Below are 24,534 nucleotides of genomic sequence, written 5' to 3'. Positions count from 1 at the left end.
ATAGGGTCCAATATTGAGCTGTGTGTGTGTGTGTTAGAGGGAGCTGGGAATATGGCAGGAGGGAAATGGCAGCTGTTATAGTCATGTAGCTGCTCTAAGGAGGGAGAACAGCTGTGAGAGGTGCATGTCCCCGTATCTTTGCTGAGATTTGAGAATGACCGAGCCCAGTACAATGAACTGGCATTTAGATACATCTCATTTCTTGGGAGAAAGACTGTACATACTGCTCCACAGAAGATAACTTCAGAAGCCTCTCAACCTAAGTAACGTAAATGGTGGGAGAAAAAAGATATAATACAATAGACCACTTCTAAAATTGATAATCTAAAAGAGAGGTCAGCAAACGACAGCCTGAGGCAGCCCACCACTTATTTTTGTAAATAAATACATCTGTGAATGTTTGTTTACGTCCTGTCTGTTTGCTTTCCTGCTGTGATGGCAGAGTTGAGTAGATGCAGTAGAGACCCTGAGGTATGCAAAGCCTATAATATGTATTTGGCTCTTTACAGAAGATTTTGCAGCCCCCTGAACTAAAACAAAAAGGGAACTTTTCATATGATAGCAGAATATTTTCTAAACTTGAAAATAGGTTTTGCCATTTTGAAAGCTTCCTTCACATCTGAGATTTTTTACTAAAATAGTAGAATAATGATTTTACTAAAATAGTTTCTGTTCTTTATAAAATAGATTTTAAATAAAATTTCTTCTTTAAGCTAAAAGCCATGTAGTTCTGATCTTGAGCCCATAGGTCAAGATTAGATTCTAACCCAAAGCACACAGTTGCCCCAAATCTGCAACAATATAGCTCCTGCAGACCTCTCTCTCTGACAGCTGCAGAACTCAGGGCAGGCATGGAGGTGGCCATCGCCACCCACCTGTGCAGAATCTAGAACCTGTACTGCAGGACTGAGGGCTTCCCTAGTGGGCCCAGGCCTCCTGAGAAGGACAGGGTAGGATGGGGTGGTGGGGATACTTCAAATACTTATAAAATATTATTGCTTTCTTGTCACAAAGGCATTCAGATTTCAAGGAACTAGGTTATTTCCTGGTTGCTTTTGTGCATCACCAAACTCTAGCGCTTTTGCTCTTAGCATCCAAAGGTCAGGAAGTCTGTGCACCTCTTTGAGGCTGGCTCACACATGCACAAATTGGTCTCTCAACTCTGGAAGCTTTTAATGTATGTGTGTATGTATGAAAATTACCATTATCATTTTCTGGTTATAAAAGTAATATGTGCAAAGTATTTAAGAAGCAAATAATACACGTGCAGGTTTTTTCTTAATCTAGAAATAATCAGTGTTTCTATGTATATGTGTGGGTATATATACAATTTATATATACATGTATAATGTATTAAATATATAGGTGATGTGTGTGTGTGTGTGTGTGTGTGTGTGTGTGTGTGTGTGTATTCCAAATTTTCACTCTACAGTGGAAATCCTTGTATATATATCTTGGTTCTTTTATCCAGCTATTTTCTCAATAAATTCCTGGAAATAGAATTGCGGAGCCAAAGAATGTATAAATTTTATATATAACTATAAAAATATAAATTGATAAATGATAAATTTTGATACATAAAGAATATACTACTTTTCCTTCCTATCTGGTATGTGACAGAGAGGTGTTTTTTTCCTCCTATACTCACTACCAATGTAATTATTCCTTGCAATCTGATACTTTAAAGGGTGCTATTATGAGATTTAACACTGGGGCTTATTGGCCATTTTTTTCCCTCTCTGATGAATTGTCTTTTTGTATCCCATGCCCATCAGTCTATTAAGAGGCAGTATAGATTCTGGAGTCAGGCTGCCTGTATTTGAATCTCTGCACTATATCATTTGTTATTTTTAACAAACTTGGGCAAGTGACTTAACCTCTTTGTGTCTCCATGTCCCTGTCTATAAGATGGGGGTAATAATAGTACACATATCATGGGGTTGTTAAATAAGTAAAAACCTGCACACAGTAATTGCTATGTAAATCTTAGCTGCTATTGTCATTTACCGCCATCTTTTTCTTAATGATTTGTAACAGCTAATTACATATTAAAGCTGTTAACCATTTGTCATGCTGTAAATATCTTCCACCAGCTTGTCATTTCTTTTTGCTTTATTTGTGGTGTCTTGTGCCATAGTAAATTCTTTTTTTGGCTTCTTTAATTTTTTTACCTTTTTTTTCTTTCTTCTTTTTAAAATTAGTTTTTATTAGAGTATAGTTGCTTTACAATGTTATGTGAGTTTCTGCTATGCAGTAAAGTGAATCAGTTATACATATACATATATCCACTCTTTTTTAGATTTCCTTCCTGTTTAGGTCACCACAGAGCATTGAGTAGAGTTCCCTGTGCTATACACTAGGTTCTCATTAGTTATCTGTTTTATGCATAGTAGTGTTTATATGTCAGTCCCAATCTCCCTCTTCCTGCCACTTCCCCTTCCCCCCTTGGTAACCATAAGTTTGTTCTCTACATCTGTGACTCTATTTCTGCTTCACAAATAAGTTCACCTGTACCATTTTTTTATATTCCACATATAAGCGATAATTTGATTTTCTCTTTCTGACTTCCTTCACTCTGTATGACAATCTCTAGGTCCATCCACATCTCTGCGAATTGTGCCATAGTAATTTAAAATAGATATTTTTTGAACAATCGAACTATGCTGTGTGAAGTAAATAGTAAACGTTTCCCTTCGGTCTTCCTTCTCTTACCCAAATTTCACCCAGCAACCACTCCCCAGAAGTATAGCACTATTATGTTTTAAAATATGTTTTATGAGCATATATAATCCTATAATCATATTATTCCAAACAAATGGAATCATGCCACACACAATGAATTACTGTGTTTTTTATTTGTTTGTTTCCATTTTTTACTTACTGTGGGCATTCTTTCCATATTTAGAACTAATTCTCTTTGATGGCTACATAGTATTCCATTGTATGAAATTTACTATAATTTTTCTACTGAGCATACTGTTTTTCTACATTTGGGTTATCTCTAGGCTTTCTCTCGTACAAATAGTGTCAAAATGAATATCCTTATACATAAATGTGTGAATATATCTAAAAGTAAATTCTAAGACTGCAATTATTGCATCAAAGGAGAATGTATTTTAAATTTTCACATTTCCCTTCAGCAGAATTTATGCAGAAATTTTAAGAATTAGATAGTTAAATCAATGATGCTTTCCTTTATGGACTTCTGGCCTTTGTTGTTATGCTAAGAAAAAGCCTTCTGCCATCTAAGACTATAAAATATTCTCCCAAGTTTTCTTACAGTAATTTTGAGTTGTTGCTTCTGGGGGATCATAGTTTATTATTCACAGGGAATTTATCTTAACTTGTACTTTGAGATAGGGATCTAACGTTATTTTTTTTCCAAATAGCCAGTTTTCCGAAAGTCACTTACTGAGAAATGCACCATTTCATCACTCAATTTGAAATGGCAGCTTTGTTGTTCACTTAATTCCCACTGAGTCATATTCCTGGGCTCTATTCTGTTCCATTCATCTTTTTGTCTACACTGCAGTTACTATAGTTTTATAGCGTCTTTGACAGTTTCAACAATCTTTTTTTTCCTCAAAGGTTGAATTGGAAAGATGGTCAACTTATACTATACTTGGGAAAATTAATATGTAGGAATTTTCTGTTCCTTGAAGATTTGATACAATCCATCCATAAAAATTCTGGGCCTAGTACCTTTTGTTTGGAGAAAGATCGATCATTTATAACCTTTTCAATTTCTTATATTTTCCTATGAAAGTATTCATCTCTCTTTTCATACTTAGTGACACAAAGCTGTGCAGAGCAAACCATTGCCTTTTAAAGCTGCGAACTTGTGAATATCTCTCTCTTTTAATTCCTAACATCATATATTTCCGTTCTCTTCTTTTTCTTAATCAAATTTACTAGGGATTTTTCTTTTAATTTTTAAGTAGTTAAGGGTTTCTTTTTTGTTATCCTATAATTGTTTCCTGTACATTTTGTACTCAAAGAATGTTATTGGAACATCTCTGATTTTTGTGGTCTTGCTCATGCATGATCAAATTTTGGAAATCATGGGCACTTGGAAAGATGTACCTTCTCTGATGGACTCAAAGTTGTGTTTATGGCTGTAAAATCAAGCTTTTAATTGGTGGCTTGTATCCTCTGTTTTATTACTTTTATCTCTATGACTTACTACATTTTGAGAGCAGTGTACTGTTCTCCCACTATGATTATGATTTTTCAAATTCTTTATTTCTAACAGATTTTTGTTTAATGTATTTTTATTATATTACTCTATAAATAACCTGGAATTTCAGTACAAATTATTAAATTTTCTTTCTAAGTTAATACACAGTCTCATATTTCACAGTTATTTATAATTAACTAAACTTTTCTTACTGGTTTCTTTGCTCACTACAGATGGTTTCTTGTATTCCATATCCTCTTATTTTTTATTTGTTTTCGTTTCTTTGTTTTTCTGGAGTAGTTCCTCAAACAACTTTTTTTTAGTAATAATTATGTAAGTGGTATAATTTCTAAGCTTTTCTATACCTGAAAATGCCTCCTCCCCCCCCCCACTTCACATGTGAATGAAAGTTCAACTAGGTATCTAAAAATTCTAGGGTCTTAGTTCCTTTAGAACTCTGAAAACATTGTTGCTACCAGTCTGATTTCTCTTTCTTTAGTAGGTAACTTTTTTTTTTTTTGTCTAAGTTTTTTGCCTTTTGTAGTATTTTACTGACACCCTTGGAAATCAGAAATCTGACTCTGAGCCCTTTAATCTGAACATTCAAGTTTTTCATTGGTTCAGGAAAACCTTCTGCGTCTGTAATTAATTTTAGCATTGCCTCTCTTCCCTCCACTCCATTTCCTCCTGGAGTTTCCACTTTATGGAGAGAGAGTAGATCTTCCCACTCTACTCGTCATGTCTGAGTCCTTCCTCTTGTTTTGCGTGAGTTAATCTTCTTGTGCACTGATTGGCTTTTCAAGAGTGTCCATGCTGCTATTTGTATGACTTCTATTGAGTTTTTACTCCACAAGTCATGCTTTTAATTTCTAAGATCGATCTAGTTCTCTGATTGGCTTCCCTCATAGCAGTCTACTCACATATTAAAGCACTGCCCTCTTGAACCTCACTGAGAAATAAAGCAGACTTTTTAGAAAAGCTCTCCCTCTTTCCTGAATTAATTCACTGAGGTCATTTTCTTGCCTTGCTCAGCTTTGCTCCCCTCTTCCATGCTGCTGATTCACTGTATATGTCCAATGAGTTTTAATTGTCCATTCATGTACTTAAACTCAGCAGAGGGCATATTAGAATCCTTAGGGGAGCCTTATCATAACTACACCATGGGCCCCACCTGAACTAATAAATTTGGAATGTTCCAGAGGAGGGCAGTGTTGGGTTAAGATCTTGGGACGCAGAGTCAGACACAGAGATCTGTGCCCAAACCTTGGCTCCACCTCTTGCTAGCTTACCAATTCCTGGTCCGCCTCAGCTTCTGAGGTGGTCCTCTGAGAGCTCACAGGGGTGATGGGCAGGGGCTGGAAGGAGGCACTGGACAAGCTGGGATAGAATGGTGCACCTTCTGAATCTTGAATAGCTCTGCCCATGACTCTGACCAAGTCCACTCCCTTCCTCCCATGTCCGTATCCCTGGTTCCCAGGGAGAGCACCTGCCGTCTTTATAACAGAACTCTGTCATCACACTACGGCTAGTTATATTTTTGAACCTAATTTGTATGCCTGACCCTTGCCCTCTTTACTACCCCTTCAACACCCCTCTCTTTCTGCTCCCTGATTTCTTCATGATTCAGAATATCACCTAAATGATACATCAAATGGTCATACACAACAGCTAGGAACTGAGGACCCTGCAGTTCTTGCAGAAAAAGCAGGGCCAACTTAAAATTGAATTCCATTCTAAATGTTCATGAGTATGTTTGATATATACGCCTCTACTACCCCCAGCGTAGTCAAGCACAGAGGAAACGCAGACACTAGTTGCCCTCAAACGGAATTTGAAATGAACCAGTGGATAATAGTGACCCCCTGCACCCTTGCTGCCTCTCTTTTTGGGGGAGCATACCTGGCAGGGGCAACTTCACCATAACCTCTTCTCCCCCTGCATATCCCAAATCATAATTCTTTTGAAACATTCAAAAGTAAAGTAGCTTCTCCCTCATAAAATAGCTGGGGATCCTCAAACTGAGACAGTAAAAGCCCAATTGCCATTTTAGGGTTGTGGTTCCATCCCGCCCACCCCACTCTGGGGCCCCAGTTTGTCAGCTGGCTACACCCTGCTTTCCCATTAAAGAGAACATTTACTTAAGTCATAACAGGTTACTTTTTGGTCATTATGACTAAGCTTCTCTTCCAGTTGAGGTTGTGGACTCCATGTAAGCATGGGGGTGGGGGGAATGGAAAGTGTGCTCTGATAAGTGATAAATAAGTACGCATGTAACACTCAGTAGTTCAAGCCATACGGTGCCTGATGATGGATTCTCCATTCCTGTGACCTCATTGAATGCCACGTAATGTCCTTCAGGGGCATCCATTGTACTTTGGGTCAAATCCACGTCCAAATCAAGGCCCACAGAGCCCTCCCTGCGTGATCTCACACTACCTGCCTCCCCATCCCATCAGGCTGTTCTCTCAGTTGCTTTCACCATACTGGCCTCTTTTCTGTTTTCCAAACAGACCAACCCCTTCCCTAGCTCTGCACCTCTCAGAACCCTGCTTAGAATGTCTCTTCCCTAGTGCCTTGCATGGGGCTCCATCTCCTCCGTGGGTCCCAACTCAGAGGTCACCTCCTCCAAGAGGCTTCCCAGACCCTCCAGCTGAAGTTGCCATCCCACTCATCTCGGCAGCTACCCATCCTCATAGCCTCCTGTTCGTTTCTTTCACATGCTTGTCTGCCTCTCCAGTAGAACCTAAGTTCTGTGGTGGAAGTGACCTTTTCTGTCTCAATAGCTGTGTCCCCAGCACCTAGAGCAGTGCTTTGCTCAAATATCTTTTGGATGAATGAGTAAACAATTGAATGAACTCCCACAACAGTATTGTAAGCTCTGGATATTATTTTAATCCACTTGTGGTTGAGGTTCAGAAAAGCTGAATAAATTATTCCAAGTTGTATAGAACTAGTGATTCAGACTCAAGTCTTCTGGGTCTTCTGACTCCAAAAACCAACTTATATACACAAAGGCTAATGACAGCCTCAGCTAGAAACAAGTTCCTGATTGCCGAGTTTTGGGGTTCTTTCTCCACAACAGTTTTCCAGCTGTAACTCATGAATAAAAAGAGGACTGGGGAATTATTTCTTTTTATCCTTTTCTAGTTTATCGCCTCCCCTCACCCAAGTGGTAGATCTAAATTTGATATAGTGTTTATATTGGGAGTATTTGAACCCAGAATGGAGCTACACTTGTGGTTTGTCTATTTTGAGGCCAAATCACAATTCAAAAGAATTATTTCTGCCGAGAGCTGAAGGAAAAGCTCTCCAGGCGAGAGGAGGGCAGAAGCATCCTTTCCCCAAGGTAGAGCTTTGTCTGAGCAGAAAAGCTGCAGGAATTCTCCCTGACCCACCGTGGCCCAGGAAAGGGACCTGCACTGAGAAGAGTGTGGAGCTGATGCTCTTCAAGAAAGAGGCAGGCCCAAGTGAGCCAAACGTCTTCACTGAGCTTCCTTTGGAAAGTGGACGTCTGCCAGAAGAACGCTGATCTCATAGCCCCCTCTTGTGGCCTTGAGGTGTCACTGCAGCCTCTTTCCAAGTCGTGAGAGCAGAGGCTTGCATTACAGGATCGTTCCCTTCCTTTGGCAAAGCTCTGTCCCCTGCAGGTGCTGTGGACACTCAGAGCACGCTTGGAGGAAGTTCCCCACCATGTTCACATCTCTTTTCCCCTGAAGTCCACTATCCAAACTCAAAAAGAGGAATAGTTTCAGTTTTGTCCCTAATGAGTCCGAAGGCAAAGTTGTGCTCTGGAACTCAGAATCCAACTGGACATTCAGGAGACAGAGGATACCAGGAGATTTGCTCAAGGACCCTCAAATGAAAGCTAGGTCCCCTAACTTCCAGCCTCCAACTGGTGTCTGACCACTGCTAGATGGCCCCTCAGGGATTGGTTCCATGGTGCCCAGAACTGTCCACCTCCCTTCCTGTAATAGGCATGTCAGCATTTACTTGGCCTTATGTGTAAAGCACAGTGAACTAGACATTGCTGACTCTACTTAATGTCCTGCCCATAAAATATATAAATGCAGATGTATTCCTGTCTTGCAGGACTATTGTGAGGATTAAGAGAGCTTATGGGGAATTCCCTGGTGGTCCAGTGGTTAGGACTCCACGCTTTCACTGTAGGGGGCATGGGTTCGATCCCTGGTCGGGGAACTAAGGATCCCATATGCTGCGTGGCACAGCCAAAAATAAATTTATTTTTTTAAAAAAGAGTTTATGGATAAAGTATCTACCACAATGCCTAGGACACAGTAGGTATTCAATAAAAAGCAGCTTCTTTAAAAATTAACGCTACTTTCCTAACAGCTCTGTTTTCTTCTATCACATCTGCCTTCCTGTCCCCTGCTTCCCCCTCCCCCTTCACAATACGTATTTATTCATTCATTTTCTCTCCTCAGTTTCGTTTTCAATTTCTCTATTCTCAGTCTCTCCATTCCTTCTGAGATTCTCTGGGCGCTCACTGACCTGACTTCCCAGGAACACTTCGCTTGTTTAGAGTAACTCTTGGATTTGTCCTGGCACTCTCTGTTTCTTTAATCTGTGGTTCATAATTCCTCAGACAGTAGAAACCACTGGCGCTTCCTCTCTGCCTGAGGGCAGGTTAAAAAGTGCGTGAGCATGTGCCCTCCTCTGGTGGGTTCCTGGGAAGCCTAGACCATGACTCAGCTTGGAAATGATGAATATCCAGCCCAGCCAGTGCTCCGTGAGGGAAGGAAGCAGAGATCCGAGCTGCAGAGGCACAGGTGTGCCTTTAGGACAGCGCGGCCCGGTGGTGGTGCCGGGAGCCTGTGTTGTGTGTGGGAATCTTGCCTCCCTGGGTTTGGTGAGCGGCCCTATGGGCCCTGCTGACTGACGGTTTCTCTCCTGCTGCAGACCCACTCCGGATACTTCTCCAGCTTGTACCCCCCTCACCAGTTCGGCCCGTTCCCGCATCATCACTCAGTAAGTGCCCACAGTTCAGCCCCATCTGCCACTCGTCCCTCTCCTGTGGCCGGTGCCGCTCAGTCCTTGGCAGACTGACCAGTGCATGCTCACGGTGTGCGCGCCGGGTCCCCTGGCTCCAGGCTGTCCTGGGAGTGACACATTGCAGGGCATCAGCACACCAGACCGCCCGGCACTCAAGTGCACTGAGCGGCCCTTCAGCATCCTGCTGGTGCTTACAGATCCCACAGGTGGCCGGAAACTGGTGCAGAGGAGCAGTCAGCAGGTCAGATTAGGAGGTGGTGTTGGGCTAAAGAACAGAGCCTCCAAAGTACTTTAATAAAGTCTAGCAAGTGGGCCGTGTCATGCCCACAGACCCCCTACAGACAAGAACAGCAAGGGCCCCTGGCGGGCTTGCCTGTGTCTCTGGGCCATCCCCTCGCAGCCTGTTCAGGGCAGGTTTAATTACACTCTCGTTTTGAACCCAGTCCCCCTCCAGTGAAAATGCTGCTCCTGCCCACTAGGTGGGAGGGCAGCTCTCCATTCCTGCTAACAAAGTGCCTCAGGCCAGGTGTGCTTAATAGCTGCTGATTCCTTGGATGAAGACGCAGGAGAAATACACATCACATTTGAACTTGACAGAAGGCCCGTGGACAGACAGCTTGCTGTGTCCAGCAAATTCAGAGCTGCCCAGGAGGAGTTTGCACTCTAGTGGTTGTGTAGTTGGTGTGGATCCTGTTCAAGTTCATCCCTCCAGCTTCCCCCCTGCAGCGCCCTAGGCCCCAGAAGAAGCCCATGCAGCATCCGGCCATTGCTCCGTTACTGCTGAGTGCCTGAAGGAGCAGCCCCAGTAGGAATGATGTCGTCTGTCTTGTCTTGTCCTGTCCTTCCAGTATCCAGAGCAGGAGATTGTGAATCTCTTCATCCCAACCCAGGCTGTGGGTGCTATCATCGGGAAGAAAGGGGCGCACATTAAACAGCTGGCCAGATTCGCCGGGGCCTCCATCAAGGTAAAGCCGCTCTTGACAGCTGCCCCTGTCCCACCCTCTTCCACCCCCATCGCCACCCCATGTCCCTTGTTCCTTCTGTCCGTCCCGGGCAATTCCTACACCATCCATAAAATCCTCCAGGACCTGGAAAGCCTGCCTTCCGGACTATTCCCATGTGCACTCATCTTTACCTCTCTCACTCCTTTTTTGTTCCACTAACAAATGAATTAGGAAAAAATACTAGTAATACGTAAGCCAACCTGGTCCTCTTTGGGCTACCATAGTCCTCAAGATAAAGCAAAGGCTGAGGATTCTCCCAAGTGAAGGGAGTGAGCCTAAGGAGAGCGACAATTTATATTCAGCAGTTGTCAGTGCTTTGATGCTTTAGTTAGTCTCCATTTCAGAAACCTTTGAACTTTGAAACAAAGAGCTTGAATGGAAAACTCTTTGAAAGGCAGTGATGAAGCCGCAGATAAACAAAAGCCGGTGACATAACCTGAGCCGCGGCCTCCCGGTTGAGGAGAGAGGTCAGGAAGGAGGGCCCCTGATTCACGCACTGGCCGAGTGCAGACACAGCTGCAGTTACATTCCCACCGCCTGTCTCCTGGAGCACAATGGGAAGAGTCGGCAGAGAAGCTGAAAGGGGAGGATTATTCGACCCTGGTCCCGCTCCAAGCCCAGCTATCAGCGCTGACTCACGGGCAGAATGCTGAGCACGTCCCAAGCCTCGTGAAACGCTGTCGGAAACAAGAGTTCCCGTTGTTACGTAAAATAATTTGCTGCCATGGGACAACCCGGAATTCCGAACAAGAAGTCTCATGACTTGGAGAGAAAGAATGCTTACACTTTCTCCCTAAGAAGAGCTGGAATTTCTCCCACAGCAAGTGTGCTGGAGAAAAAACAAAAACAAAACATTCTGAGTAGTGCAGAACAAGGATTGCAGTGATACCATGAAAGAATTTTATGTAGGTAAATCATTTCCCCTCTCGGTGCTCGTTTATCTCACCTGCAAAGCCCGCAGATTGGAGGAGAGCCCGAGGTGGGGGCAGACGGTGGTGGAGCACCCGGGGCCTTTGCACCCGGCAGGCTTGTTGCAGGTGAGACCCCAGCCCAGGTACTGACTGGCTGTGCTGGGCCCGCCCTCTGTGTGGGACAGGTAAGGTATGGACGACCACAGGGCTGGCTGCACCCTGAGGGCCATTCTCGGTGTCCGGTCCTGTGGTCTGAGGTGCGATGCAGTGCAAGGGACAGAATGAGACAATTTCAACTAAAAGGGACTTGAGGGATCATTTCATCAAATCCTCTCTTTTTCCCCTGAGAAAAGGGAGACTGAGAGAGGGAACGGGAGATGGCCAAGGCACGCAGGTGGCAGGACTGGCTCTTAGATAGCAGTTCTGCCGACTTGTAGGCTACAGGGCACTTCCCAGGACTAATCGCAGCAATAACTCTCCACTTACCATTGCCCATAAGGAACTAGGGCCCAGTGTTTCATTGACATGTCAGTGGCCACAAAGCTAAAGAATGTGAGGGCTGAGGTTGGACCGGGCTATCCTATTTTTGGTCCAATGTTTTTTCAACCTGAGTGCTATACCAGAGTCATTCCAGCAAGACTTTGGGAAAGTAGAGAAGGATCAACCCCTTGGGCTTCCCCCACAGCATCCCCATAGTCCCTCTCTGTCCCAGCAGAGTTGAGTGGTGGCATGACTTCTGTGATGGGCAAAGACATCCGGGGACAGAATGGGCTCTGGCTCTCTCCAGAGTAGTAGAGAAAAAGAGAGGAAGCCAGAGAAACTAAAGATTGGCAAGGGACATATCCTACTTTTTAAAATCAATCTGGTTTTTGCTAGATTTCCTTTATCTTGACGGTTCTCTGACAGCATTTGTCTCTGAAGGTGATGATCTCACTAATTCCAGAGAACCACCCCCAATCCTGCTCTACCAGTCTTCAGGGGCCACAACTAGAGGCACATTTGATGCTGCTGGGGCGGGGGGAGCAGAGTGCTGGAAGGGGGTGGGCTGAGTTGGGATCGGGCGGTGCACCCAAGAGATGTTTCAGTTACAGGCGGGAGCTGAGCCCCTGTCGCCTGCCTTTCCTGCACATCATCTGGCCGACAGCCTTCAGAATGCCACACACAATTCCTGATCCTTGTTTCAGCCCTGCTCACCCATGATCTTGGTGGTCACCTCATCTTTCTGCATCCCATTTGCTTCAGTCATAAAGTGGAGTCCTCATTCCAGGTCCTCTCAGGGAGTTTGCCTGGGGAGTGCCATTCCAGAACTGCAGGAGCACACGTGCGGCTCTCAAGAGTTCTGGGCTGGGCTGTGAATACCAGGTAGTGGAGAGATGGGGGGCTTTCTTTCAGGATCAGAACAAGGCAACTGTGAGAACTGATGGGGTCAATGTGAATTATGAATGAGCCTTTCAGCCCTTCTTGATTTGGGTGGATAAGAGCTGGGAACCACTGTGTCCCTGCTCCTGTCACTCTCATTTACTCTTGGAAATAAGGAGCAGATTGAATGCCACCTATGGATGTAGAAGTAGAGATGAGGGTTCCCACCAGGGATCTTAAGGGCCAGTCTGTATGCAGCCTGCTGGAGGCTCTCAGTCCCCGGGACACATCTGTTTGTTGGCTGAAGCTGCTGCCCTGCAGTTGAAGGCTGGCAGGTGGTCAGCCCACAGCAAAGGGAAGACCCCCCCCCAGGAAGCTCAGTGGTCGGTGACCAGTGTCTCACGTTCATCCTCGTGCCACTAAGTAGTCAGGGCCAGATCATCTTTGAAGGTCTCATAGACAAGGTCAGCGCAGGCCTTGGGTCTGTCTTCATGGTGAAGCTGGGACAGCGACACAGGACCCTGAGGCCTGCAGGTGCAGCCTGGCTTAGGACACGTACTGAGAGAAAACTAAAACCCCGTGGAGGTGGAGGTCTTCTTGCGGGAGCCAAGACTGAGACACAGTGGTTGATAACTTCAGACACGCCCCGTCAGTGGTGAATCATGTTCACGCTGAACAGCTCAGTCTCGGGGATGGGGTCTCTGGGTGGTGTGTAGGACTTTATGAGGTGCATTTGTGTACTAACCTCACTCCTGGCTCATCCCTAAGTGCCTGGTGTACTTTTAGATCATTTAAAAGTAACTTTATGGGAATTCCCTGGTGGTCCAGTGGTTAGGACTCCGCGCTTCCGTTGCAGGGGGCACAAGTTCCCTGATTAGGGAACTAAGATCCCACAAGCCACGTGGCATGGCCAAAAAAATAAATAAATTTAACTTTAATTATGCTACATTGTATTTATTTTTAAAGCTACCTTAAAAGGTTTTTGAAATAAGGCAGGGTATGCGGGGAAAAAAATATGTAAAGAGGATCTAACAAAAAAATGTTCGGTTGTTCCATCTTGAGTTCTGTTACAAAAGACGTCAGTGTCACAGAGTGAGGGCTAGGAGGTTCTGAGCTTGCCAGGTTCAACTGCCATGTTTCATCTGTGGGGAGAGGAGGGGTTTGTAGAGCGCGCACGGGAACCAGGGTGTTCTCGTGCTTGCTCTGGTGCCATCGGTTGATTTCGTGTGCTACAGAGGAGCTGGTCCTAGTCACACCTGTCACTAACAGCCCTTTCTGCAGGCTGACTCCAACTTAACTCCTCTGTGGACCAGCCCTTCCTCGCTTCTGGGCCCTCGGTGGGCTAGTGGAGCTCCTTGGTGAAAGGAGGCTGGTCACACTGCTGGTGGGGGCAGGGACAGGCAGTAAGTACTAACTTGTTTCCAACTATTCCTGGGTGGCCAGAGACCCAAATTTGATACTGGCACTACGGTCATAATCTCCTAAGACCCAGAGTGGAAGCAGCAGGGTCAGACAAAGCACCAGGTACAAAGGTGTGAGTCTTACAATCTCTTGCTCGTGGGTGTGCCATCCTCTTAGACAAGGAGGAGGAGCTCAGGGAACAGAGCCAAGCAGTAGCATTTCCCTCTTGCTTTGTGAACTGCAGATTGCCCCAGCAGAAGGCCCAGACGTCAGTGAAAGGATGGTCATCATCACCGGCCCACCTGAAGCCCAGTTCAAGGTCAGTGCCAAGAACCCCCTCAGCCCTGTAGCCCTGAATACAGGGCAGCCTGTTAGGGAAGGCTGAGGGCCTTTAGCAGGCGCAGCTGCCCCAGAGCCAGGTTCAGGCTCTTCTTTGGAAGCCCAACCTCCATTTCCCTTCCTTCTGTAGTCCCACCCACCCTGTCTTCCCCACCTCCAGGCTGCTCCCTCTGTGTGGAGCCCTCCTTTCCCTTCTTTCCCCTGGAAAAGTGGACTCTCTGTGAATGCCCAGTTAAGATGGCATCTCTGATCCCATTGGTCGTGGTTTTGAAGATGGGGCATAAACATGGGTGTGAGGGGAAATAGCACAGTTTGTTGGAAGTGTTGGGGGTGGGGGGCGGTGCACTGTTTTAATTTTTATTTTATATTGGAGTATAGTTCACTTACAATGTTGTGTCAGTTTTAGGTGTACAGCAAAGTGATTCAGTTATACATATACGTATATCCATTCTTTTTCAGATTCTTTTCCCATATAGGTTAGTACACAATATTGAGTACAGTTCCTTGTGCTATACAGTAGGTCCTTGTTGACTATTTTATATATAGTAGTGTGTATATGTTAATCCCAAACTCCTAATTTATCCCTCCCCCCGCCACGTTTCCCCTTTGGTAACTGTAAGTTTGTTTTCAAAGTCTGTGTCTGTTTTGTAAATAAGTTCATTTGTATCATTTAGATTCCACATATAAGTGATATCATGATATTCATCTTTCTCTGTCTGACTGACTTCCGTTAGTATGATAATCTCTAGGTCCATCCATGTTGCTGTAGTGGTATTATTTCATTCTTTTATATGGATGAGTAATATTCAGTTGTGTGTGTGTGTGTGTGTATATTTATCTTTTGGTTGGAGCATTTAATCCATTTACATTTAAGGTAATTATCAATATGTATGTTCTTATTGCCATTTTGCTAATCGTTTTGTATTTGTTTTTGTAGGTCTTTTTTCTTCCCTTCCTCTTTTTTTTCTTGTGATTTGATGACTATCTTAATGTTGTGTTTGGAATTGCTCTTTCTTTTTGTGTGTGTGTGTGCTCCTGTTGTAGATTTTTGGTTTGTGGTTACCACAAGGTTTTGATATAGCAGTCTGTGTGTGTGTGTGTGTGTGTGTGTGTATGTATGTATGTATATGATTGTTTAAAGTTGCTGGTCTCTTCATTTCAAATGCATTTCCAATATCCTGCATTTGTACTCTCCTCAGGATTGCTGGTTTTGATACCACATTTGTGTGTGGATGATTTCCTACCTTTACTGTATGTTTGCCTTTTACTGGTGAGCTTTTCCATTCGTAATTTTCCTGTTTCTAGTTGTGGGCTTTTCTTTTCCGCCTAGAGAAGTTCCTTTAGCATTTGTTGTAAAGCTGGTTTGGTGGTGCTGAATTCTCTTAGCTTGTGCTTGTCTGTAAAGCTTTTGATTTCTCTGTTGAATCTGAACAAGAGCCTTGGTGGGTAGAGTATTTCTTGGTTGTAGTTTTTTCCCCTTTTATCACTTTAAATATATGGTGCCACTCCCTTCTGGCATGCAGAGTTTCTGCTGAAAAATCAGCTGATAACCTTCTGGGGATTCCCTTGTATGTTATTTGTTGCTTTTCTCTTGTTGCCATACCCCTGTAATGCAAATGTTGGAGCATTTAATGTTGCCCCAGAGGTCTCTTAAATTGTCCTCATTTCTTTTCTTTCTTTTTTCTTTATTCTGTTCTGTGGCAGTGATTTCAACCAGTCTGTCTCCCAGCTCACTTATTTATTCTATTGCCTCACCTGTTCTGCCTTTGATTCTTTCTAGTGTATTTTTCATTTCAGTTATTGTATTGTTCATCTGTTTGTTCTTTAAATCTTCTAGCTCTTTGTTAAATATTTCTTGTATCTTCTTGGTCTGTGCCTCCATTCTTTTTCCAAGATCTTGGATTATCTTTACTATCATTATTCTGAATTCTTTTTTCAGGGGGATTGCCTATCTCTAATTCACTTAGTTGTTCTTCTGAGATTTTATCTGCTGTCTCATTTTGTCTGACTTTCCGTGTGTTTGTGGTCTCCGTTCTGCAGGCTGCCAGATTGTAGTTCTTGCTTCCGGTGTCTGCCTTAACCCCTGGCTGAGGTTGGTCCAGGGGCTTGTGCAGGCTTCCTGGTGGGACGGACTTGTGCCTGCCCGTGGGAGGGTGGAGCTGGGTCTTGTCCCTCTGGTGGGCACAGCCGTGTCAAGGGGTGTGTCTAGAGGTGGCTGTGGGCTCAGGATGACTTTAGGCAGCTGTCAATGGGTGGGTCTGTATTCCCACCTTGTTGGTTGTTTGGCCTGAGGTGTGCAAGCACTGGAGCCTGCAGGCTGTTGGGTGGGGCCCGGTCTCAGTACCAAGATGGCGACCTCAGGGAGGAGGCATACTCACACTGAGAAGTATTCTGTGGGGCCTCCGCCACCAGTGTCCTTGCCACTGCAGTGGGCCACAGCCAACCCCTGCCTCCCCAGGAGACCCTCCAAGACCCACAGGTAGGTCTGGCCCAGGCTCCTGTGGAGTCACTGCTTTGTCCTGGGTCCCAGTTCACATGAAACCTTGTGTGCACCCTCCAAGAATGGAGTCTCTGTTTCCTCTAGTCTTGCAGAGCTCTTGCACTCAAGCCCCACTGGCCTTCAAAGCCAAATGCTCTGGAGGCTCCTCCTCCAGATGCCAGACCCCCCGGCTGAGGAGCCTGGCATGGGGCTCAGAACTCTCACTCCTGTGGGAGAACCTCTACAATATAATTAGCTTCCAGTTTGTGGGTCACCCACCTGGTGGGTATGGGATTTGATTATATCGTGAAAGCACCCCTCCTGCCATCTCATTGTGGCTTCTTCTTTGTCTTTGGATGTAGAATATCTTTTCTGATAGGTTCCAGTTTTTTTTGTCAATGGTTGTTCAGCAGTTAGTTGTGATTTTGGTGTTTTCGTGAGAGGTGGTGAGCTCAAGTCCTTCTATTCCACCATCTTCTCTCCCTTCCCCTGCATTGTTTTGTTATTGCCTTTTCACCCCTAGGAAAATTATAACTTGAGTTTTCTAAAAGTCAGAAACATTTATTTGTAAAAATATAATTTGTATTAAAAATATTTAAAATGTGAGAAAAAAATTAACACGTGTAAATGTTCAAGAACAATAATCCTTCAACTCATGAATGGATAAACAAAATGTGGTATATCCACATAATAGGATATCATTCAGCCATGGAAAGAGTGAGATTCTGATGCATGCTATATCATGGATGAACCTAGAAAACATTACACCAAGTGAAAGAAGGCAGACACAATAGACCACATAATATATATTCCGTTTATGTGAAACATCCAGAAAAAGCAAATCCAGAGACAGAAGGATAGTTTAGTGGTTGCCAGGGACTAGCGGAAGGGAGGAATTGGGACTGTCTGCTAACAGGTATGGGTTTTTATTTGGGGGAATGGGATGAAAATGTTCTGGATAGCAGTGGTGGTTGCACAACCTAGTGAATATACTAAAAACCACTGGAGTGTACACTTTAAAGTGCTGAATTTTAAGTTACGTAAGCTATATCTCAGTTTTTTTACAAGTTGTTTTAGGGACTTCCCCGGCGGTCCAGTTGTTAAGACTCTGCACTTCCACTGCAGGGGGCACAGGTTTGATCCCTGGCTGGGGAACTAAGATCCCACATGACATGCGGTGCAGCCAATAAATAAATAAATAATTTTTTTTTTTAAGTTCTTTTAAAAAGAACAAAAAGCTTTTGGCTACACTGGCTCTGGAGTTAAACATCAAAGAGCAAATCCCATCAACACCACCCTTGCCTCCATCCTTTAATAACCGGAGGCCTGAACGTATCATGGTGGGAGGAAGTTAAGAATTCCCTGAACAAATTCATTCAACCAAACATTTATAGTTGCTCAGGATACAGAAATAAGACATGTAGTTCCACCCTGACCCAATACACAGAAAGCTTCCTGTGCGATCCATGTGCAAACCTGAAGACACGGGAGTGTCTGTGCATGTCTGCAAGGTACACTCCTTGGGTGTGGCGGGCACGCACCCACTGGGTCTCAGCGAGCTGAGCAGACGCCGGGGAGCATGGGGCTGGGGCTGTACCGTTGCCTGGACTCACTGGTTCCTGTAGCAGTGCTGCTAAAGCAGGTTGACCTGTCTTGCTCTCTCAGGCCCAGGGGCGGATCTTTGGGAAACTGAAAGAAGAAAACTTCTTTAACCCCAAAGAGGAGGTGAAGCTGGAAGCCCACATCCGAGTGCCCTCCTCTACAGCTGGCCGTGTGATCGGCAAGGGTGGCAAAACCGTAAGTGGGCTCTGAGCTGGCTTCGTCTCCTGGCCTGACTTCCCTCAGACCCCCACTGACTCTTCAAGGACAAAAATGTAATTAGCATCATCCAGAGCTGAGGGCCCCAAATCCACAGTGCTGAGCCAGACACCGAAACCCCAGGGTCCTGGGTCCAGGAACACTGCATCTAGGCTATGTGCTGGGAAATGAAGACAGGGAGGCTGCCTCCTGCCCTGTAAACCCACACACATAGCAGCAGGAAGACGATAAGGAGAGTCCCGCCCAGAGTATACAGACATACCTTGCAGATATTCTGGGTTCCGGTTCCCGACCACTGCAGTGAAGCAAGTCACAGGAATTTTTTTGGTTTCTCCCTTCACAGGTGAATGAACTGCAGAACTTAACCAGTGCAGAAGTCATTGTGCCTCGTGACCAAACGCCAGATGAAAATGAGGAAGTGATTGTCCGAATTATCGGGCATTTCTTTGCCAGCCAGGTACCTGTGCTGTGAGGGTCCAGTCTCTCCTGCTAATCTCTTTGCAAGTCTCTAAGTTCTTGGTGACCTGTCCGGTGGCCCCAGGCCGTGCACACACACCCCCACCCTGACCCCCATGCACAGATGGAACAGGACAGGGGCGACTGTTCCTTGGCTCACCACTGCTCTCCCAGGCCTGCTGGAGGAGCCTGAGGAAGGGTATAGAGCTTTGGAGTCAAGCCAGCACAGTTCAAGCCTCTGAAATGCTGAACTGCGGGCTCTCCTGTTCCCTCGTCCTCCCGCTCAGGCCTCAGTCACAGCCTTCCCCTGCTGGGAGCCATGTACCAGGCAAGGGCCACCCTTGGGCCCTGAGGACCAGCCTAGGTGCCAGAATTCCACTATTATGGGTTAAACGCTCATGTCAGGAGACCCTTGTTTCTCTTTCCTCTCCTCTGCTTCACTGTGACAACCCCCATTAGGACTCGGGGCCCCACACAGCTGCTTCTCTTCCAGTCAGAAGGGCTAGTGACTCAGAATCACGTGACCTGGTTCTTTTTGATGCTTTTTTGTTGTTGGGGGAGGGGGTTGGGTTTGGGGATAGAGCAGTCCAGTCCCTGTCCCAAAGGAGCAGAGGCAGTCTAAGCCAACACTGCAGGTTTGTCTGAGCATCAGCTTGCGCTCTCAGTGCCGTGCCTTTGCCAGGACCTGCCACGCTGCTGTGCCCTGCACCCCACCAGCACCCTTTGAGACCATGCCTGGGGCTCTCCCATCCCAGCTCTTCCAGTGTTTTGGGTGTGGGTCTCAATGGCTGGGCTCCTGTAGGCGTTCAGTCTGCAGGGTTCGCCCTGCAGTGGGAGCAGCAGGGTGGGTGAGGGGACAGGTTTGGGTTCATGTGTTTTCTCCACTTGTTCAGGGTAGAGTGTCTGGCCCGTTTCTCACTTTCTCCCCATCCCATTGACTGTCCATCTTCCCTTGCCATACACCACTGTCTCTGCAGTAACTCTAGGAAGGCAGGGAGGAGGCGAAGCGTTGGACGTTGGAGCATGTGTTAGCTGGGAGGGAGGATGCCGTCTGACCTCTGCAGGTTCCCTAGTCACTAATGCCCTGGTTCTGCTTCCTGGGGTCCCACCCTCTTACCCTCCACCCAGCAGCCTCGGCAGGGTGGGGGGTGGGGAACTCTGCCACTTTACTTCCAGGCAGAAAAGGCCTGGAGTCAGGGCCTCAGTAGGTAGATGACACTTTTTCTGAGTTTACCGCCTCCTTCCCCCAAGTCCCAGCCCTGCTTCCCCACACCCCACTGCTTGTCCTCAGAACTGGGTTCCTTTTCTCCCCTGTCCCCCTCCTCTCCCTTGCTGCAGACTGCACAGCGCAAGATCAGGGAAATTGTACAACAGGTGAAGCAGCAGGAGCAGAAATATCCTCAGGGAGTTGCCTCACAACGCAGCAAGTGAGGCTCCCACAGGCACCAGCAAACAACGGATGAATGTAGCCCTTCCAACACCTGACAGAATGAGACCAAACACAGCCAGCCAGATCGGGAGCAAACCAAAGACCATCCTGAGGAATGAGAAGTCTGCGGAGGCGCCAGGGGCTCTGCAGAGGCCCTGAGAATCCGGGGGGCCAGGGAGGAGGCGGGAGGGCAGCCGTGCCGGGGCCCGGCCTCCCAGCTCCCCCAGGGCCTCTGCAGGCTTCCCAGCCATCCACTTCACCATCCACTCGGGTCTCTCCTAACCCCACCACGCTATCCCTTCTAGTTGAACTAACATAGGTGAATGCGTTCAAATCAAAGCAAAATTCACACCCTTTTCTTTTTGCGGAAAATTGTCTCTGTACATGTATGTACATATTAGAAGGGAAAGATGTTAAGATATGTGGCCTGTGGGTTACACAGGGTGCCTGCGGCGTTAATATATTTTAGAAATAATATATCAGATAACTCAACTAACTCCAATTTTTAATCAGTTATTCTTTTTTCTTTTTAAAGAGAAAGCAGGCTTTTCTAGACTTTAAAGAATAAAGTCGTGCTTTGGGAGTTCTAACGGTTTAGTAAGGAGCTTCAAGGCCACCCACACAAAATTCACCCAGAGGGAAATCTCGTCGAAAGGACACTCACAGCAGTTCTGGATCACCTGTGTATGTCAACAGAAGGGATACCGTCTCTCTGAAGAGGAAACTCTGTCTCTCTTCATCCCTGTCTAGCTCACACACCCATTTCTCTTTGCTTCACAGGTTTTAAACTGGTTTTTGCATACTGCTATATAATTCTCTGTCTCTCTCTGTTTATCTCTCCCCTACCCCCTCTCTCCCTCCCCATCCTCTCCATCCCCATTCTTGTTAATTCCCTCATCCCTCTGTCTCAATTCTCATATCTACGCACCCCCCAGGCAAAGCAGTGCTCTGAGTATCACATCACACAAAGGAACAAAAGCGAAACACACAAACCAGCCTCAACTTACACTTGGTTACTCAAAAGAACAAGAGTCAATGGTACTTGTCCTAGCATTTTGGAAGAGGAAAAACAGTAACCCATCAAACCAACCAACCAAACAAAGAAAAATTCCACAAAGAAAGAATGTATTTTGTCTTTTTACATTTTGGTGTATAAGCCATCAATATTCAGCAAAATTATTTCTTTCTTTTAAAAAAAAATATGGAGGAACATAGCAATTTACACGAGGTCGTTGGCCCAGGGCGTTAAATTTACAGATTTTTTTAACGAGAAAAACACACAAAAAAAAGCTACCTCAGGTGTTTTTTACCTCAGCACCTTGCTCTTGTGTTTCCCTTAGAGATTTTGTAAAACTGATAGTTGGAGCATTTTTTTATTTTTTTAATAAAAATGAGTTGGAAAAAAATAAGATATCAGCTGCCAGCCTGGAGAAGGTAACAGTCCAAGTGTGCAACAGCCGTTCTGAATTGTCTTCCGCTAGCCAAGAACCTATATGGCCTTCTTTTGGACAAACCTTGAAAATGTTTATTTAAAAAAAAAAGTGACAAAGAAAAACAGAGAGAGAATATTGGAGATGTCCTGAATTTCAATAGGGTACGCGCCATTAGGGCTTTTTGCGCTAAAGGATGAACATGTACTGGTTTATGTGAACAAGCCATTTTACCACCAGACTGCAATGCCAGTTTCCTCTACTGCAAACAGTGTTCTGTGACAAAAACAAAAACAAACAAAAAGAAATATATCCAGCTAACAAGATCCTGGTGTCTTGGTCTCTTATTTTACTAAGTATCACCCATCCCAAAGTGTCAGCTGAATTCCACCTCTGAGGGGACTTCAGGGAAATGGGTGGCATATACCGTCAGGTCTGGGAAGCTACACTGAGGAGGCTGGCTTCTCCAGGCAGGTCTTTGGGAGAGAAGCTAAACTAGGTCAGTGGTGCTCAGACTGTGCTCCTCAAACCAGCAGCACCAGTATCACCTGGGAACGTGTTAGATATGCAGGTTCTCAGGGTCCACCTTGGGACAGAAATTCTAAGGGTGGAGGGTGGGCCCCTGAGCAGTCTCCATCAGTGAGCCCTCTGGGTGATTCTGATGTACACTGAGGTTTGAGAACCACAGAACTAGAGAGCTGGATACTGCACAGTAACTAGGTAAGGCCATCCCCTATCTTAAGAAACTTTAAGTCTGGCCAGGGAAGGAGCTTGCTTTTATGTGGGGGGAAGGAAGAGGATAATATGCCTGACAATTTAAGGGAAGAGGTACTTCCTTCACCCCTCCCCAGAAACCCAGTTGTATGTCAGGAGATGTGGTGAGAAGGCCTGGACATCCCTTCTATCCTGGTTAGTTTCCCTCCAAATTTGCCTTAAGACAATCTCGTTTTCTCCAACATGGAGCTATGGAAAGGAAGAGGTTGTTTGCAAATTGGAAGACGATTCCAGCATAGAGAACTTAAAAACATGAGAAAAAGGATCGATAGAATAGAAATTTGGAGGGGTTTCAACAAAAGAGAGGAAATGATTAGCCCTAGACAGAAGTCATCTTGACAGGTAGCAAGGGTAGAAGAAAACACTGGACTTCTAAGGGAAGCAGGGGAAAATTGATAACCTGGCATCAGCTAGGGTGTGAATGACTCGGTGACTGAGCAGACAGAGATAGGATGAGGACTTACGGAGTATGAAAGCATTTGGCCTAGTCTTATTCCTGTATCCCTGGGGAAGGACATGGGCAACAGGCATCCCCATGTGAACGACGATGAGGGAAGCCCACAACTGTAGAAATTCAGAGACCAGCCTAAATTGTACACGCATCCAAATCTTTCACTGTCTTAAAGCCTAATGGAAATATCTTTGACCTGCTACCGCTAATGTCTAATACCACTGCTAGCAAATCTCCTGATGTTTACTGTCAGCTGTTGCCACCTTTTATTTCTTCTCTACATTCCCCTTAAGGTGCTGGTGAATTAAAATGAGACTTACCCCATATGCATGTTAATTTTCTATTCTAGCTCACATCAGCCACATAAGTCACTGTCTCTCTAGAAGCCATGAGTGCTCTTAATAGCTCTTGCTCTCACAGAAACAGCCAACATGAGGAGAAACCTCATGGAACAACTATATTCTAACTTGACCTCGATTCTCCTGCGTTCTCTTGTAAAAGCAGGGATCCAAGGTACTTGGTTTGTTCCCATTTTAAGAGCTAACATAATCTCAGATGTGGCTGACAATAAACAGTGAAGAATATTCCCTTTTGCCTCCAGTAAGCTCTAGTGATCAGGGCAAACTCTGAATGAAAAACCAAACTCAAACGGATCCCTGTATCAGTTTATCTGTAATTGCAACAATTCCTAATATGAAAGATTCCCGACTTCTGTGACTCCTGAATGTCCCTGATTCTCGATAGCTACAAAACTGCTTCCAGTCACCCTCACTGAACCTGGCAAAACCTTTTCTCAACTCTTAAGTTCACAGAACAGCAGTATTGGGAAAGGATTTTCTAGGTCATTTGGTCCACTTTCCTAATATGGAATAATATCCTCTAAACTCTCTCCAAAGTCTGGCCACCACCCCCTCCCCCGGCGAGGAGAAACGCGGCTCCTAAGGCAGACAGTTCTGTCGTCACACAGTCCAGCCTCCTAGATCTTCCTTCCACTGATCTGAAATCCGCTCACCCCACAACCACCACACACTGAATCTGCTACATGTTACTTAGGACAACGCCCCTAATGTTTGAAGACAGTTGTCTAGTTCTCCCTTTACTCAGTTCCTCCAGTCATCCCTTATCGCTGGGACTTGCTTTCCCTCGGCTGTGAAAAATCATTGTGGTGGAATACAGCTCCACCTCCTGCATCCGGCACCTTCAAAACCCCAGTAACTGGCTGTCAGCATGGGAGGCCTTGCTCAGCAAACAGAGCAAGGGGCTGTGAAGGGAACTTAACCAGGGCATAGCTCAGCTTTGCCCTAGGGCAGGCGTGAAGGCAGGGATGGGTGCCTCTTTCCCTGTACCAGATCTCTATCAGTCTCACTTTCTCATCAGGAGAATAAGAAAGCCCAGGCCCAGACGTTTTCTCCCTGGTTGCCTGTACACTAGCTAAATAACCTTGTGCATATCACAGCCTCCTGGAGGCCTGTCTCCTCATCTGTAAAATAAAAGTT

The 24,534-nt window shown here is 45.4% G+C and overlaps 1 protein-coding gene across 3 annotated transcripts in view; it reads left to right on the top strand.

Annotated features, from left to right (window-relative positions):
• Positions 1-23,622, top strand: part of IGF2BP2 (insulin like growth factor 2 mRNA binding protein 2) — a 160,602-nt gene extending 136,980 nt beyond the window's left edge. For all 3 annotated transcript variants that reach the window (XM_060150229.1, XM_060150228.1, XM_060150230.1), the window contains 6 exons: positions 9,095-9,163; positions 10,036-10,152; positions 14,107-14,181; positions 18,346-18,477; positions 18,842-18,955; positions 20,293-23,622. In XM_060150229.1, coding sequence (XP_060006212.1) covers positions 9,095-9,163; positions 10,036-10,152; positions 14,107-14,181; positions 18,346-18,477; positions 18,842-18,955; positions 20,293-20,385 — 600 coding nt within the window. In that variant the 3' untranslated portion in view covers positions 20,386-23,622. The remainder of the gene's footprint in view (positions 1-9,094; positions 9,164-10,035; positions 10,153-14,106; positions 14,182-18,345; positions 18,478-18,841; positions 18,956-20,292) is intronic.
• The last annotated feature ends 912 nt before the right edge of the window (positions 23,623-24,534 follow it).

The sequence above is a fragment of the Lagenorhynchus albirostris genome, chromosome 5 (assembly GCF_949774975.1).
Source record: "Lagenorhynchus albirostris chromosome 5, mLagAlb1.1, whole genome shotgun sequence".
NCBI lineage: Eukaryota > Metazoa > Chordata > Mammalia > Artiodactyla > Delphinidae > Lagenorhynchus > Lagenorhynchus albirostris.
This window is presented reverse-complemented; position numbering and strand designations above follow the sequence as displayed.